Below are 16,637 nucleotides of genomic sequence, written 5' to 3'. Positions count from 1 at the left end.
GCCGACCCCGCATAGGGATAAGGCAAAGAGAATGATGATGATGAAGCAAATAAGATGAACAAACGAAAATCCTTATAGAACTAAGGCGACAGATGAAAGGAGATCAGTGTAAGTAAAGAAGCGTTAAATAAAATAAATAAGACGACCACAACGGCAATAAGAATAGACATAACAAACTACACAGTAGAAAAGGAGGAAAAGTTGGACAAGAAATTGTGATTGGCAGGGATAATCAGACCAATGAACTGAAGAGAAGAATCGGTTTTGGGTCACACAGAGGAAAATGGAACGAACCATGTTAGGAATAACTCTGCGAGACAAAATAAAATACGAAGAGATCAAGCAAGAGAAGAACCAAGCTGACTGACGTCATCGAAGGGATAGCCAGACTAAAATGTAGATTGGCAGAACACTTAACTAGAATGACATATGGGCGATGGACAAAGACGTTATTGGGATTTGACACCAAGGGAAGACAAGAGAAGCGTCGGTTGACCATCTACACGATGGACTGACGATTTAACCTTCCGATGACCAACCGTTTTTTGTTACACGGATGACCCATGGGGGTAAAAAATGACCCAAAGTCAAAAATGACCTGGAATGAATGTTTTCAGCATTTAAATCTTCATCTAACAATACATCCTCGTTTTCTGATACTATTTCATTTTCTATACCATCATATAAAATCGCTAGCACTACCAATTTCCTGTAACTTAGCCTCAGTAAGATGTTTGCGGGCCATATCTTATATGTACACATAATATAAGAAACTATAATAATATACGACAGGAAATAATAATAATGACTAACTGTAGCAGACAGGAATGTCGTGATTCGTACATAACAGGCACCACAGTCTAAAATAGTTTTTTATAACGCGCAGTGTAAAACTACTTGAAATTCCACATAATAGATGGTATTTTACCAAACATCAACTTCAGAATATATTTTTTATTCGTAAAATGTAGGGAATTTTTTTATTTCAAAATATGAGGATATCTAGAATGATATTAAAGTCAAATAAAAAAATAAAGAGTTAAAAATTGAAAATACTTTTGAATTTATTAAAGAAAAACATACGCTGGGGTCCAAATTTACCCCCTTGGTCATCCGAAGGTTAAGAGGGCTAAATCAAAACTAGATGAAAGAGCCGTAAGATAGACGGGGTTGGAAACACGAGAAAGAGACCTATGTTCAGCAGTGGACTCTTGAGGCTGTATAATGATGAAACAATCTACTTAAATGCAATATAGGTACTTACATTTCATTTTTAGATATATCACGCAACCCCACCACAATATGTAACATGCACAAAATTCAGAGAAAACTACTGTACAGTTTCATACTCTTTTGATATGTCATCGCTGAATAAATTATTTTTATATAATAAAAAGAGGAAAAATCGCTATTTAGATTTCTATCAAGGTTGAAAAATGTAGAAATGTCGTGGTGCGGTATTGTTATTAAATTAATCGTAAAATTTGTATTGTATGATTTAGCAAAATGTTTCAATGTCAGAAATAAAAGCAAAGATTTGGCTAATCAAGCGTAGTCGTGGAATTTTCATCATACGCATTGCACTTTTGAGAAACAACACAGTAACGCACTGTGGAATATTTATGCAATTATTGAAAAGAATTTTGTATTTTTAATAAATTTCAGGAAAATGGAACAAGAACAAATACAACAAGCACTTAAATCCATGAAGAACAACAAAGCATCCGGGCCGGAGAACATACCAGCAGAACTTCTAAAATACGGATATCTAAGGTATCTTAAAAGGTGCTCTTCAACCCCTGCTTGTGAATAGCAGCCAGATCTCTACCGTTGATTCTGTAAAATTTCTTGGTATTCTTTTAGACAGCAACCTCAAATGGTCCCTTCATATCGATTTGTTAAGTAAGAAACTCGCCTCGGCCTGCTATGCCATAAGATCTGTTTCGAAGGAACTCAATTTAGCATCTTCTAAAATAACATATTTTTCTTTATTTGAGTCTCATCTTCGATATGGTCTTCCTTTTTGGGGGTCTAGTACAGCTGCCCAATTTGATGTTATTTTCAAATTACAAAAAAGAGCAATAAGATATCTGTTTGGCCTCAGAAGAACAACCCATTGCAGAAGTTACTTTAAAGATCACGAAATTTTAACTCTTCCATCTTTGTATATTTTAGAAACTGTTTGCTTAATTCGTAAACACATGCATGTCTTTCCAGCAAGGCCTCATCATGACTACTCCACCAGAAATTCAACTTTTGATGTCTATTTACCGATCCCGTCTTCTGAGTTAGTAAAGAAATCTATACTATATTCCGCAAAAAAACTATACAACCATCTCCCTTTACAACTCAAATCTGCAACATCCTTTCTCAAGTTCCGTAAAATGACAAAAGCTCATTTATCTAAAAGACCATATTATTCAGTAGAAGAGTTTCTTAATGACAACTAAGAAATCACAGTAATGTACAAGTAACTAAAGTGTATTTATATACAGAGAGATTCTGTAAAGTGGAATAAACTCAATATCTCAAATACTAATTGTTTTTTTGGAAAATGCTCAGACCCGTCGATTAGTATTTCAAATTGTCCTTTTTGACATTCAATAATAATGTATACAGGGTGTCCCAATTTAGAGATATGACGTCATCGTCGATTTTCTTAAATGGCAACACTGTCATTTTGATAGCTAATTTGATAGGGTTTGTAAAGTTATACATAACTGCAAAATATCAAATTTTTATTCTCTACCATTTACAAGATAATAGAAAATAACAAAGTTATATCTGTAATTTGGAATATATTCAATAATTAAAATACTAACTGTTTTTTTGAAAAATTCTCAGACCCGTCGATTAGTATATCAAATTGTCCTTTTTGACATATAATAATAATGTATACAGGGTGTCCCAATTTAGAGATATGACGTCATCGTTGATTTTCTTAAATGGCAACACTGTCATTTTGATAGCTATTTTGATAGGGTGTGTAAAGTTATACACAACTGCAAAATTTCAAATTTGTATTCTCTACCATTTAGATGATAATAAAAAATAACAAAGTTATGAAAAAGAAGTAATCAACTAATAATTGAATTTAATTATTTCAATAAATTAAGCAAAAACTCATAATGTTGCCCTCAATTATTGTCAAATTGTCAATGGGCAACGTTATGAGCATTTTCTTAATTGAAATAAATAAATTCAATTATTATTTGATTACTTTTTGTTCTTAATATAATGTTCTTAAATAACTTTGTTATTTTTTATTATCTTGTAAATGGTAGGGAATAAAAATTTGAAATTTTTCAGATGTGTATAACTTTACACACGCTATCAAAATAGCTATCAAAATGATAGTGTTCCCATTTAAGAAAATCAACGATGACGTCATATCTCTAAATTGGGACACCCTGTATACATTATTATTATATGTCAAAAATGACAATTTGATATACTAATCGACGGGTCTGAGCATTTTTCAAAAAAAAACAGTTAGTATTTTAATTATTGAATATATTCCAAATTACAGATATAACTTTGTTATTTTCTCTTATCTTGTAAATGGTAGAGAATAAAAATTTGATATTTTGCAGTTATGTATAACTTTACAAACCCTATCAAATTAGCTATCAAAATGACAGTGTTGCCATTTAAGAAAATCGACGATGACGTCATATCTCTAAATTGGGACACCCTGTATACATTTTTATTGAATGTCAAAAAGGACAATTTGAAATACTAATCGACGGGTCTGAGCATTTTCCAAAAAAAACAATTAGTATTTGAGATATTGAATTTATTCCACTTTACAGACTCTCTCTGTATATTTTGGGTGTCACATACAGCAGCTTAAACTTATTAGTTCCTTTGTTTGTGTTTTATTATATTATGTTGTATGTTCAATTTTGCAATTTATAGTAATTTTGCAATATATTGATTTTTGTTTTTTTTACTTCACTTTTTTAACTTGTTTTTATTTTTTTTATTGACGATTTATCTAATTTTATAAAATTGTATTTGTTATTGTTATGTATATCTTTTTCGTGAATCTATGTTAAGCTTTGTCCATAAAATTGTATAATTTTCAGTGACAATAAAGCATATTTCTATTCTATTCTAATAAATTTCAGGAAAATGAAACAAGAACAAATACAACAAGCACTTAAATCCATGAAGAACAACAAAGCATCCGGGCCGGAGAACATACCAGCAGAACTTCTAAAATACGGAACACCGAAACTAATATCTAAGGTATCTTAAACGAGCTATTCACAAAACACTTAAAAATCCCGAAGAGTTGGAAAGAAGCATGGATTACTCCAATAATTCACAAAAGAGGTTCAAAAGATATTTGCGGAAACTACAGGTGTATCTCGGTCATTAGTACCTTTAGCAGGTTGTTTGGTAAAATCTTAAAAAAATGATTGAGCAAGAATACCAACCTCATGAAATTGAACAGCAAGCAGGTTTTAGAGCTGGAAGATCTTGCATAGATCACATATTTACCCTAACACAACTTAATGAAAAGAAAGTTGGAGGAAGCCAGGAAATACATATTTTATTTGTGGATCTCACAAAAGCATATGACACGATTTCTGTGAGAAAGCTGCTCCAGTTTCTTGAACGATCTTATAGATCATCACCGCAGTCAAACAGTTATACAATAAACCAACATCAAAAATAAAACTAAACAACAACTTATCAGAAGCATTTCCAGTAACAAAAGAATTATGACAAGGATGCTGTTTCTCTCCAATACTATATATATATATATATATATATATATATATATATATTTAAATGAAGCACTAAAACAAGCTGTTCTGGAGATTTATTTGACCTTCATAAAAGGGCCAAGGTTGATAAAAATGAGCGTAATTTGTAATTCTTAAAATTTATGAACGACTAAAACATAAAATTGTAAAATTACCCAAAACTTCAGGACTATCTGCAGGAGCTTTCCAAGTTTAAAGTCTCCTTGTCGGTATTTTTAAAATGGAATTTTTACAAAATTCTATAAATCAGTCCCCTCTCCCACAACATATTCTCTCTCTACACCAATCTTAGCATTGATATCTTCCATTAGTATTTAATTATGTTATTAATCTTGCCAGTCACACTTTTATAACACAGGTAAAATTCCCCAAAACTGGTTGGAAATAATTTTTTTAAATCGTCTAAAAAACCCATTGCAAAAACAATGCGAATACTGTTGCAATATTAGTCTTATGGGTTAGGTATTTTATTTGGATAATTTTTAAAGGTCATTCACAACAGTGTATCTCAAATACGAGGTACAACTAACAAGTACCTACATAATTCGGGTTTAGTGACGCCCTTGATAAAAGATACAAGATAACAAGTTATGGAAGTCGAACTAAATCAACACTAACACAAAGCTAAAATTTTTCAAAAAAAAACGACAAAACTCTCACGGATGGAGCAGAAACTTAAAAAACAGACAAAATATTTGTGAGGAAAGTAAATTCAATAATAAATGCATGAGAAATATGTAGAAAACGTTCTGGTTAAATAAGATCACCAACCTGGACCTGTGGATAGGGGAAGAACCTATCGAAGAGACCAGCAGGGGCCTGATTCTAATTCATTTCGACAGTCGCAATTTCATTTCGACACCGCCATGACAGCCGCAGAGTATAGCGATTCTTATTCATTTCGATATTAGTTACAACTGGGGATATTAACCTTATCATGTTGAGACTGCTCAGAATTTGGGTTGGCGCTCCGGTTTATTGGAATTTGTTGATAGTCTGTGAAAATTATCGAAAAAATGCCATTTTTGGGAAAAATTATTTACCAGCTATTTTATTGCTAAAATCGAATCTTAAGATTGCATAATATATTAGTAATATGGGGTACGACAAGTCCGCAGAAAGTGTGTTATTTTATTTATAAACAAATTAGCACTCCTAAATCTTCTTTTTTTTTTCAATTAGTGGTCTGTAACTCCTAAAAATTTTCCTTTGAGCCAAAAACACTCAAATAAAAATTCACCGTAATTTAGTTCTGCACAAAGATATTTTTTTTCCGATTTCCTTCAACAAAAATTTTACTCAGAAAATCCGAATTTTCCCAAAAAATCTGCAATTTTCAATTAAAATTTTAGGGAAGTACCTAATTATTTATCAATAATTACATAATTGCTGACATGAAAGATTTATTATAGTAGATTATACAGAGGGGCTAAATTATGGAATAAATTCATTTCTTTAAAACGGACGATTTTGGAGCAAAATCCCGAAAGAGGTCGATTTTTATTTTTAAATTACAATTTTTTGGCTATATTTCATACTAGTGACGTCATCCATCTGAGCGTGATGACGTAATCGATAATTTTGTTAATGGGAATAGGGATCGTGTGGTAGGTCATTTGAAAGGGCGTTCAATTCTCTATTCAGTAATATAAACATTAATATCATTAGGTATTTATACAGGGTTGCCAAAAAATAATTTTTAAATTAAATTAATTGGCGCAAAAAGAAGAATGTATGTAATTTATTTAACTCAAAATACATTGTACTGCTGTCAGAAAATAGAAAAAAAGGTTTATTTCACAAATAAACATTTCTTTTCGCTTAAATTAAATCACAAACAGCCTCCCTCCTACCTATTGGCAGTTTGAATATTTAATTTAAGCTAAAAGCAATGTTTATTTGCAAAATAAACATTTTTTTCTATTTTCTGACAGCAATAGAATGTATTTTGAGTTAAATAAATTACATGCATTGTTCTTCTTGCGTCAATTAATTTAATTCAAAAATTTTTTTGGCCTCCCTGTAAAAATAATGATATTAATGTTTATAATAGGGCTTTTCATCGATTGTCATTTGTTTCGAGCTCCTGTCATATGTTGAATAATCTGTGTATAATATTAATATTTACGGATTATACGAAATATGACAGAAGCTCGAAATAAATGACTGTGAATGAAAAGCCCTATACTGAATAGAGAATTGAACGCCTTTGTAAATGAGCTACAACACGAACCCCTATTCCTATTTAAAAAATAATCGATTACGTCATCACGCTCGGATGGATGACGTCACTAGTTTGAAATATATGCAAAAAAAAATTTAATTTAAAAATAAAAATCGACCTGTTTCGGGATTTTTCTCTAAAATCGTCTATTTTAGAGAAAATGAATTTATTCCATAATTTAGCCCCTCTCTGTATATCAGGAGACCGGCGAAAATCTAACCAATAGTTTAGCAATAATTAAAATGTTAATTAAAAAAATTCGGTCGAAATAATAACCAGAAAGATTATGATACACCAGAATAACTATGATTTTCGTATAGAAAAGCACTACACCTATTCAACGTACCTTACAGGATTGAAATTGGACCATTTGAGCGGTCTCAGGAATGTTATAAAGAAACATTTTTTTGGCTTATAAACAAATAGAACCCCTCAGAAAATATTAGATTGAATTAAATTAAGTTAACGCTGTTGAAAAGGGCACGGCTTCTGTGCCCTTTTCGAAGAAAAAAATTGAATTGCGAGGAGTGATTCCAGGTATAACCGGTCAAATTTGACCGGCATTTGCGACAGAGTTATAAACAACAGGATTTTAATCTTTGAATCATTAGATACCTTTTAATTCCGGTCCTCTTTGTACATACAAATTTTCATATCTCCAAGACACTCATAACAAAAAAGATTTATGTCACTGTCACCAAATTATTTAATTATTGATAAATAATTACTTCTCTCAAATTTTAGTTGAAAATTAAAGATTTTGTTTGGAAAACCCGAATTTTCCGGGGAAAATTTCAAAACAAGCAAATTTCAATTAAACCCAGCCATATTAATACCTTTTGCTTTAGTTTTCCTTGCAAGAAATAAACAAAACACATCTAAACTAAACCTAACTAACATCGAAATTATAATATCAACCACTTTTTTGGAGTCGCTATTAATTTCGATAGTCGCTATTTCGTGACGTCATTACGTTAGTTCAACTAAAATCCACAAGGCTCGCACAGTCGCATTTCGACGTCGCCATATTGAAAGCGACTTGTTTAGTGTCGCATAAGAAAATAATTAAAATGGATGGGCCACACGATCAGAAAACCATATCGACACATGACCTGAAACCTGAACTTTAATATTCCGGGGACGAAAAGAGTGGGTGTAAAGTAGAACTTCTACAAAAATTTACTATTCGAACATTATATCAGAATATGCTACAGAATATGCTGTAAATGAACGAAGAATGGACCGCAACAGAAATGTATCTATCAACACCTAAAGCAAAAAATAAACAAAGCAGCAAATGAAGTGTTATGTACTCCAACGGCGTCACCAGGATGATCCTAAGGGGGGGGTTACAACTACCAATGGTGTTAAGCGTATATAGCTCAAAGTACATCCCAATGAGGGGGGTTACAACCCCCAAAACCCCCCTAGTTACGCCACTAGGGTACTGGATAAAACAGCAATGAATATTTAGAGAAATACAGTGACGACCTAGAAGAGCTGAAGGAGAAAAACTACGTTTCATAAATCGCTAAACGACAAAATCCCAAGAATACGAGAAGAATATGTTTAGACAACAAGTAAAGCAAAGAATAAAGCTAAATAAGAATAACATTGGGAGATAACGTGCAGAGATATAGACAACACGATAGATTATAAAAGATCAACGAAAGCCTAGAAAAAAATAAGAAACATCAGAAGTAATAGACGAAGTAAAAATGTCATAGAGATAATTACATCAAAGGAGTGGACAAAACATTATACAAAAATTATTGCAGGAGAATAGACCGGAGTATATCTCACAAGACCCTGTGACAATAACAACGGAGGAAGTCGAAATCACAGAGAGAGACATAACTAAAGCACCAGAGAAAGCCATAAATAACAAAAAAACAACAAAGCACTAGGACCAGGTAACATAAAAATGGAACTGCTGAAATATGGAGTGCTGTTCAATAAAATGATGAGTGAAATCTATCATACATGTCCTCCATTCTCAAGAAGGTGACAAAAGGTTGCCAAATAACTATAGAGCAATCAGTGTAATGCCTTCAATAGCACGAATCTTTTCCACAGTTACAAAAGAAAAAACAGAACAATACATGGACCATTATGGCAAAGAACAAGCCGGATTAAGAATGAAAGGAGAATGCTCAATTAGTAAAAAAGTTGGAAAACAGAGTTTGAAGTGGTACGGGTATCTACAAAGAATGCCGCAGCATAGGTGGCCGAAAATAGACTGGACCAGCCCGAAAGAAGAGGAAGATCTGTTACAAAATGGAACACGTACATAGGAAATGTTATGATAGATGGAAACCTCAGAAAAAGTGACTGGAAGATGGAAGAATAGAGTGCTGTGTAGTACGAAAACCGCAAACACATAATGGGAAAAAGCCAAAGAAGAGGAAGAAGAAAAGACTGGGGAGACACTAAATATATGTAGGAAACGACACGAAGAGAGCTGGAGCAAGATTACAAACCATGAAGAAAGGTGTAGTGATGAGCAAAGAACAGGAAAATATGAACGGACCTAGTTTAGAAACTAGCACTAACCGATACTGCGCAGAAGTAGCACAATTGTCAGCACTGATTATTAGGAGAGAAAAATGACTGCCAGACTGCCCTATATTCTTCTTTTACGGCACTACAGCCCAACTTGAGCCTTGGCCTCCTTTATTTTTTGACTCCACCCTTGCTTGTCTGTGGCTGCTCTTCTCCATACACGGACTCCTAAAAGGGCTTGTGCGTCGCTGTTTACTGTGTCTTCCCAGTGTTTTCTCGGCTTTCCAACCGGTCTCTTTCCCTGCATTTTAGCATTCAGTGCTCTTTTTGGTAGCCTATCCTCTCCCATTCTTATCACATGTCCGGCCCATTGCAATCTTTGTATTCTAACGAAGTCTGACAGGGGTGCTTCCTTATAAAGTTGATAAAGTTCGTTGTTGTATCGACTTATGAAGATTCCGTTTTCCCTCACAGGTCCTAGTATTCTCCTCAGTACTTTCCTTTCGAATGTGTCGAGTTTGTTTTTGGATGTTTCTTTCAGGACCCAGGCTTTATTGTCATAGCATGTTATTGGTCGAATTAAAGTTTTATAGATTCTCATCTTTGTATTTCGGTGGACACTTTTAGACCGAAATATATGGGAGAGGGCAAAATAAGCTCTGTTTGCCTGTGTTATTCTCTTCCGTATTTCTCCGTCTTCTGATCCGTCCGCATATATTTCTATTCCCAGGTATGTAAACTTTCCAACCGTTTCAATGTCATCTTCATGTATAATGTTTTGTGGGACTATATTTCTTCTCGTCTGAGTCATTATTTTTGTTTTTTTCTGTGTTAATTTCCAGATCTAGCATTTTTGTTTGTATTTTCACTCTGCGTATGTTTCCTGTGCTCCTGTTGATGTTCTACTCATAATATTAATATCATCGGCATAAGCGGCCGGTTGGTCAGTAGGTTTCCTCGTCCAGTTTGCATTTGCCTAACCGCATACTCCAGTGCCAGGTTAAACAATGTTGGGCCAGCCCATCTCCCTGCTTTAGTCCCTGCGAAATTTTGAAAAAGTCTGTCCGGTGGTTTTGTATTCGTACACATGCTTGGGTTTCATCCATTGTGGCTGTAATGCGTCTTATTAGCTTGTGTGGTATTGCCAATTAGCTAATATATAGTATAGTTTGTTCCTTTTGACTGAGTCGTATGCCTGCTTGAAGTCTACGTTGTGAACATCAAAATCGTGTTCCCATGATTTTCTCAAGATCTTTTTGACAGTAAATATTTGATCCAGTGTCAATCATCCCCGTCAGAAGCCCGTCTGATACTCTCCGATAATATTTTCTGCTAGTGGTTGGAGCCGCTGGTTTATAATATACGTGAGGACTTTATATGCTGTACATAGTAGAGAGATTCCACGGTAGTTTTTTCACTGAAGTTTGTCTTCTTTTTTATAGATCGGGCATAGGTACTATACTTTTCTTCCAGTCGTCGGGTATTTTCTCTTCTTGCCATATGTCTTTGATGAGCGTGTGGATGTGACTTGCTAGGTGGTCGCCACCTACCTTATACAGTTCTGCTGGTATTTCGTCAACTCCCGGAGCTTTATTGTTTTTTTTGGGCCTTAATAGCTTCGAGAACTTCCTCTATAGTTGGAGCTTCTACTCCATTACCTACTTCATTCTCTTCTACGTAGTGCATACCCATTTCATCTTCCATGTCTGCTTGTGTTCCAAGTAGGGTCTGAAAATAATACTGTGACTTTCTGTTGGTCACTGATTATTTGCCCACTTTCATCTTTACATAGACTTGATTGAGGTTTATACCCACTTCTTATCTTTTTTAGGTATTCGCAAGCCCCTCTAATTTCGTTATTTTTGAAATTTTCTTCCATTTTTTCTCTACTGCTCTATGCTCTACAAGAAATGGCAGAGCGAGAAGAAGAGCAAAAACGCAACCAAGACTCCACACAGACGGTAAAAATTAAAAAATTAAATATCGTGTAAGATGCGTTTAAGAGGAAACAGAAGCGATCAACAGGTAGCAAAAACGCGTTCCAAGATTGCGGCTGTAATTTTGAATATTTTTTCGAGATATTTGGCACACCTATTCGTAATATAATAAAGAATGGCGGTTCAGAGACCAATTTGAAAAAAATATTAATATGTGGAAATTACTCTGTAATTAAATACAATATTAAAAAAACGAGCCTGTACCGCCATTAAGAAGAACAAAAAATACACTTTCTTCAAATAAACTTTTTTATGCGATGCCTAGATTTTGTGTCATTTTGGAACTACTAAAATTTTTTATTTCATTAGTAGTTCCAAAATGGCACAAAATCTAGGCATCGGATAAACAAGTTTATTTGAAGAAAGTGTATTTTTTTGTTCTTCTTAATGGCGGTAGAGGCTCGTTTTTTTAATTTTGTATTTAATTACAGAGTAATTTCCACATATTAATATATTTTTCAAATTGGGCTCCGTACCGCCATTCTTTATTATATTACGAATACGTGTGCCAAATATCTCGAAAAAATATTCAAACTTACAGCCGCAATCTTGGAACGCGTTTTCGCTACCTGTTGATCGCTACTGTTTCCTCTTAAGTGACTTCATTGCAATTGAAAAAGGACGTATAGTGTTCATCAAAGGTCTTCACAGAGAATCTCAATGATACTAGAAAAAACCTAATACATATCCAATAATAAAATATTTGCACTTACTTGGTTTTTTAACACTGTCAATAACAACCGCGGCACACATTTTAAAAAAACTCCAAACGCACAATTCACTTCTATTCCAATAAATATGCAGAAAGCGGCTTATTTACTTTCTAAAGTCAATGGAAAAAAATATGTATATTGGTATTCCGCACCGCACGTGTCTGATCGACTTGCATCGATGTAAAAAGTTCTTTTGCGGAGAACCCGCTAGTTATACAATGAATTTATAATTTTTTATTTGCTATCTCGGAACGGGTCAGGGGTCTTCCCAAATAATCTCACAAATAGGTATCTAGTGGTTCAATAATGAAAACTACAGATTGTACGAAGTGTACATGCATGTTAAGTCATTTTTGTTCTTGGACCGTATTTGGCGTTAAGCAGTTTACAGGGACGGCTCCAGCGCTTTCGAAACAGTTTTTAAAAAAGCCTTCTCTCACATTTAAGACATTTTACTTGAATACAGTCAGAAAAAAGTGTAAAAACTGTTATTATGCAATTAAACATCTACTCGCTAACGAGTTAAAAACGTGTGCGATAACGTATTATTAATCAGTGAGCAATGTAAATCAGTAGACTTCAGATCATGACATACATGTATCATTAAATGCTTTGACACATACTAAGTTTCAACTTACATACAGAGTGAATACAGTTTCAATGAGATATGGTTTCCGGCTCGTTTTGGATTAGATTGGTAAATTAGGTTGTATTGGATGGCCTCCTTGTTCACCCGATTTGAACCCTAAAGATTATTTTGGGAATAATACCCAATAATCTTATAAATAAGTATAAATAGTGGTTCAGTAATGAAAACTACAAGGTGTATGAAGTGTACCTACACGCATGTTATGTCATTTTTGTTCTTGGACCATATTTGGCGTTAAGCAGTTTAAAGGGACTGCTCCAGCCATTTCGAAGAAGTTCAAAATTTTTACAAAAGCCTTCTTTCACATTCAAGACATTTATTTGAACACAGTTACAAAAAAAGTGTTAAAAACTATTATTATGCAATTAAACATCTACTCACTAACGAGTTAAAAACGTGAGCGATAACATATTATTAATCAGTGAGCAGAGTGATGACATACTTGTATCATTAAATGCTTTCACACATACTAAGTTTCAACTTACATACAGAGTGGAGACAGTTTCAATGAGATATGGTTTCGACATGACCGAGTTCCAGCTCACTTTGGTGTAAATGTTCGGCGTTATTTAGATCTGACACATTGGATCTCCTTTTTGTATTGGTAGTATCAGGCTATCTCCTTTAAATAATGGTAGTATCAGGCCTCCTTCACCCGATTTGAACCCTAAAGATTATTTTGGGGATAATACCCAATAATCTTATAAATTGGTATAACTAGTTGTTATATAATGAAAACTACAGATTATATACATAAAGCTAAAAAACTCTATTTTGAGAGTAACTTGCCTACTTTTGATGATAGAAACTTTAAAAAATAAACCTTTTTTTAAACACTTTAAAAAAGTTGTGATCAGTTTTACCCGAAAAGTGCTTCATTTTTGGTTACTTCATGTTGAAATATTCGATTTGGAATTTGACGAATAAGAACCTACTTTTCATGAGTTTCAACTCTGCTTTTGCTGGGTCTACAGGCTTCATGCATACGCCATATTACTCTCTTTTTTATAAGCTACATTTTTATTAAGACTATTTTTTTCGATAAAATAATTACTTTTCGAGTTATTTGCAAAAGCCGTCTAAAAACGTGGTTTTTCTACGAGCGTGCAAAAATGTCTACTTTCGTGCACGCATTTTAGTTTAGAAAGTTTCACTTTTCCGCACGCGTGTTACTTTTCCGCACGCGTGTTACTTTCCGCACGCGGTTTTTACTTTTCCGCACGCGTGTTAATTTAGATATGTTAATATGGCCTTAAAGTAATTATAATACATGCAATAAACTAATATTTAGATATTATTTACTAATTTATTTCAAATATATCCTATTGTGTTCATGTTTTAATGAAATTAACGTGACAATTCGATGAAATAAAATTATTTTGACATAATATTCGAAAGTCAAATCGGTAGACAATAACAGTCGTTTTGAATCATCGTCATTGAAACCAAGATCGTCGTCATGCTAACTAATTATATTGAAAGTTTGGTTTTGACAACCTTGTCAAAGAATTAATTTGTGTATGTATTTTCATATTAATTAAATTAACTGATTAAGATTTGGTAATTTTTTAAAGACTCTTAGAAAAAATATTGTTCCTAACTCTTGCAGAAAGTCTCTTTACCGCACTCGACTGCTTGCCGAACTCCCGCTTCGCGTCGTTCGGCAAACTGCAGTCGCGTGCGGAAAAGAATGACTTTCTGCACTTGTTAGGAAAATAACTATTTTTAGTTGAAAAATGAACATATTCACTCGCAAATAACTCGAAAAGTATTGACATAGTGAAAAAACTCTATAGAACAAAAGTTGCTTAGAATCAGTAGTTTATCTACACTGAGCATCAAAATTAACGCACCACCTTAAAAATGGGACATTTTTGATGTCTCGTATTTCCTAAATCTGTTGTCACATTTTCGTGATTTTTTTAGTATAATATTATAGATTTATTCTTCAAGAATATCGGCATATATTATTGCTAAATAGGTAAGTGTCATTGTATACCGGGTGGAACAATGATAGTGTGTTTTTTCCTTAAAGTTTGGAACACCCTGTGGAATATTTTAGCGTATATAAAATATTGAAATTAAAACTCGACTGTAGCCTTAAGCTTTCTTAACATTTTGCTTTTTGATTTATTCGATTATGTGAGATAATAAAAAAAGTAGGTACTTTATTAACTAGCCATGTTATTCATCAATACACGGTGTTTATAAATAAGTGCGACAAAATTTAAGGGGTAATTTTGCATGAAATAATAATGACCGTTTGCTTTGTAAACATATGTCCACAAATGCTTCGTTTCTGAAATACGGGATGCTGAATATTCTCTTATAAACTGACGATTTATTTATTGCTCTAAAACCGGTTGAGATATGGAAATGAAATTTGATAGGTATTAAGGGGAAGTTATTGTGCATTTTTTGACATACATCTAAGAATTTTATATTCACTATTGGCGTGCATATGTAATGTATCTAAAATGTTTAAACCCGTATGCACGCCAATGGTGAATATAAAATTCTTAATTGTATGTCAAAAAATTCGCAATAACTACTTCTTAAAACCTACCAAATTTCATTTGCATATCTCAACCAGTTTTAGAGCAATAAATAAATCATCAGTTTGTAAGAGATAATATGTTATAAAGCAAACGGTCATTATTTTTTCATGCAGAATTACCCCTTACAGTGTTTGTAGCACTTATCTAGAAACACCCTATATTGATAAATAACATTGCTAGTTGTTAAAGTACCTATCTTTTTTATTATCCAACATAAGCGAATGAATCAAAAAGCAAAATATTAAGAAAGCCTAAGGCTATAGTCGAGTTTTAATTTAAATATTTTATATACGCTAGAATATTCCACAGGGTGTTCCAAACTTTGAGGAAAAAACACACTATCATTGTTACATCTGGTATACAATGGCACTTGCCTGTTTAGTAATAGTGTTATTACATCGATATTCTTGAAGAATAAAACTATAATATACTAAAAAGTCACTCAAATCGAATAACAGGTTTAGGAAATACGAGACATCAAAAATGTCCCATTCTTCAGGTGGTGCGTTAATTTTGATGCTTAGTGTATTTTCGGTCTATCTACTTATTCTGAACGTAAATACCTACGTTTTTCCACCCCCGAGAAGGAGTGAAACTCACACCCACAGCAAAATTATTTTTTTCTTTGACATGTTAGCTATGTGTATGCGAAATTTCATGTCAATCCAAGCGGTTCTTTAAAATTCAGATCAAAAACTGTGAGTAAATGGAATATATGCTAAATCCAATCCTGGCAACCAAGGATATCGACTTGAAATACTTCCATAATAATTCAAGTTTGTAGTCCCGTTCAGTACAGAAAAAGAATATTTATGTACTTAAAAGAAGCGCCATTACGCAAATTTATCACGTTACTTTCAGCCTTGGCTGTAGACTAAGGTAAAGTAGATCTACCTCACCCATTTGCAATTATTTTTTCTAAATTAAGTAGTCCGGATTTTACTCACAGTTCTCAGATTCACAGTTAAGATTTTACGCAAGTATTAGTACAGAGGTGTAGAGATATACACAAGGATGTCGACATATGCTTTGTAGATTACTCGAAAGTCTTTGACAATGTGAGACATGACCAACTACAGTAGAACCTCGATATGTCGGACCCCGATAACCCAGAAGTCCGGCTAACCCGTACCGATTTTCGTCAGACAAAACAAACATTTATTCAGTTTGACTGAGTTTTTTACCCAAAATGAACAATACTGTATACAACTGTACATAA

General features: G+C 33.4%; 1 protein-coding gene across 1 annotated transcript in view; it reads right to left on the bottom strand.

Moving 5' to 3' along the window:
* Nucleotides 1-12,492, bottom strand: part of LOC114336430 (putative inorganic phosphate cotransporter) — a 76,517-nt gene extending 64,025 nt beyond the window's left edge. The window contains exon 1 of the mRNA XM_028286808.1: nucleotides 12,212-12,492. Coding sequence (XP_028142609.1) covers nucleotides 12,212-12,251 — 40 coding nt within the window. The 5' untranslated portion in view covers nucleotides 12,252-12,492. The remainder of the gene's footprint in view (nucleotides 1-12,211) is intronic.
* Between the last annotated feature and the right edge of the window lie 4,145 nt (nucleotides 12,493-16,637).

This window comes from Diabrotica virgifera, chromosome 8, assembly GCF_917563875.1.
Source record: "Diabrotica virgifera virgifera chromosome 8, PGI_DIABVI_V3a".
NCBI classification, from domain to species: Eukaryota; Metazoa; Arthropoda; class Insecta; order Coleoptera; family Chrysomelidae; genus Diabrotica; species Diabrotica virgifera.
This window is presented reverse-complemented; position numbering and strand designations above follow the sequence as displayed.